The sequence below is a fragment of the Sinocyclocheilus grahami genome, unplaced genomic scaffold (assembly GCF_001515645.1).
Source record: "Sinocyclocheilus grahami isolate Dianchi unplaced genomic scaffold, SAMN03320097.WGS_v1.1 scaffold244.1, whole genome shotgun sequence".
In the NCBI taxonomy this organism is placed as follows: Eukaryota; Metazoa; Chordata; class Actinopteri; order Cypriniformes; family Cyprinidae; genus Sinocyclocheilus; species Sinocyclocheilus grahami.
The window spans coordinates 562,695-563,627 of NW_015505423.1; the positions used below are offsets into that span (position 1 = coordinate 562,695).

Sequence of the window (933 nt, forward strand, 5' to 3'; positions counted from 1 at the left end):
ACCAGTGGAGGAAAGTGAGTAAAGGTTATAGAAGGTGACCTTTTACCTTTGTCAAAATATGTCTGGAAATCTGCAGTGTGAAATTGTCTTGCTCATTAAGAGATGAGAAAAATGTGGAATTTTGTGTTTTATTGGTATTTGACAATTGATTATAATTCATAAGCTCTAATTCTATATAATCTCTGTAGGGTCTCTGAATGTTAAGCAGGATGAAACGGCAGGAAGGCAGGAATACAACAGATATCCAGCTACACAAGTACAACATCTCTCAGTATTGTATTTCTAATTCATAAGGATCTTCTCATCTTCTCAACAGTTTTCTCAGAGAATATCTTTTCTTCACCAGAAGTGCCGGCCCTCCAGAATGTTTAGTTTGTGACCCTGGAGAGGAAAACGAATACATTTTTAATCACATTAATAAGATTTTTAGCTAATTAAAAAGGAAAAGAGTTAAGACTCACACAGTGTTCTGTTTGTAACGATCCAAAGCCTCCTGTGCCACCACCTCTGAGAATTTCGGGTCGCTCCAAGGAATGTCTCCTGGCACTGTGAAGCTCATATCTGGCCCGTCAAACAGTTTGACTGACACTTTAGTGTCTCCTGGGTTCTCTGCGTTATCAGAGCTTTTTGACATCACCTGCACATAAAATGTTGGCAGTTGAGAGATCTGCATAGTGGAAGCAGTTAGCGTTGTGCTGAATTAACACCTACAGCCTGTATTTTAAAGAAGCCATCTTCATTTTTGGTGTGGTTCGCTAGAGAGGACACCCAGCCGAATTGCTTGTTGAACAGGTCCAGCACACTAGAGGTATTGAACATCTCTTCTTCGAATCGTTTTAGCAGGCTGTTGTACTCCTGGGTGAATCTCTCAGCCCTGGCAAGAGCCCTTTCCAGCTCCTCCTTCAGGGGGCCTTCCAGGGGCCTCTTTCCAGA

General features: G+C 41.9%; 1 protein-coding gene across 1 annotated transcript; it reads right to left on the reverse strand.

The window, feature by feature from the left end:
* Window positions 1-302: 302 nt before the first annotated feature.
* LOC107598070 (clusterin-like) lies at window positions 303-927 on the reverse strand. The gene is made up of 3 exons (XM_016289324.1): window positions 712-927; window positions 462-637; window positions 303-381 (listed from the first exon to the last, which is right to left on the reverse strand). Exons 1-3 carry the CDS (start codon window positions 817-819, stop codon window positions 369-371), a joined length of 297 nt encoding a protein of 98 aa, XP_016144810.1. The 5' UTR covers window positions 820-927; the 3' UTR covers window positions 303-368.
* Window positions 928-933: the final 6 nt, after the last annotated feature.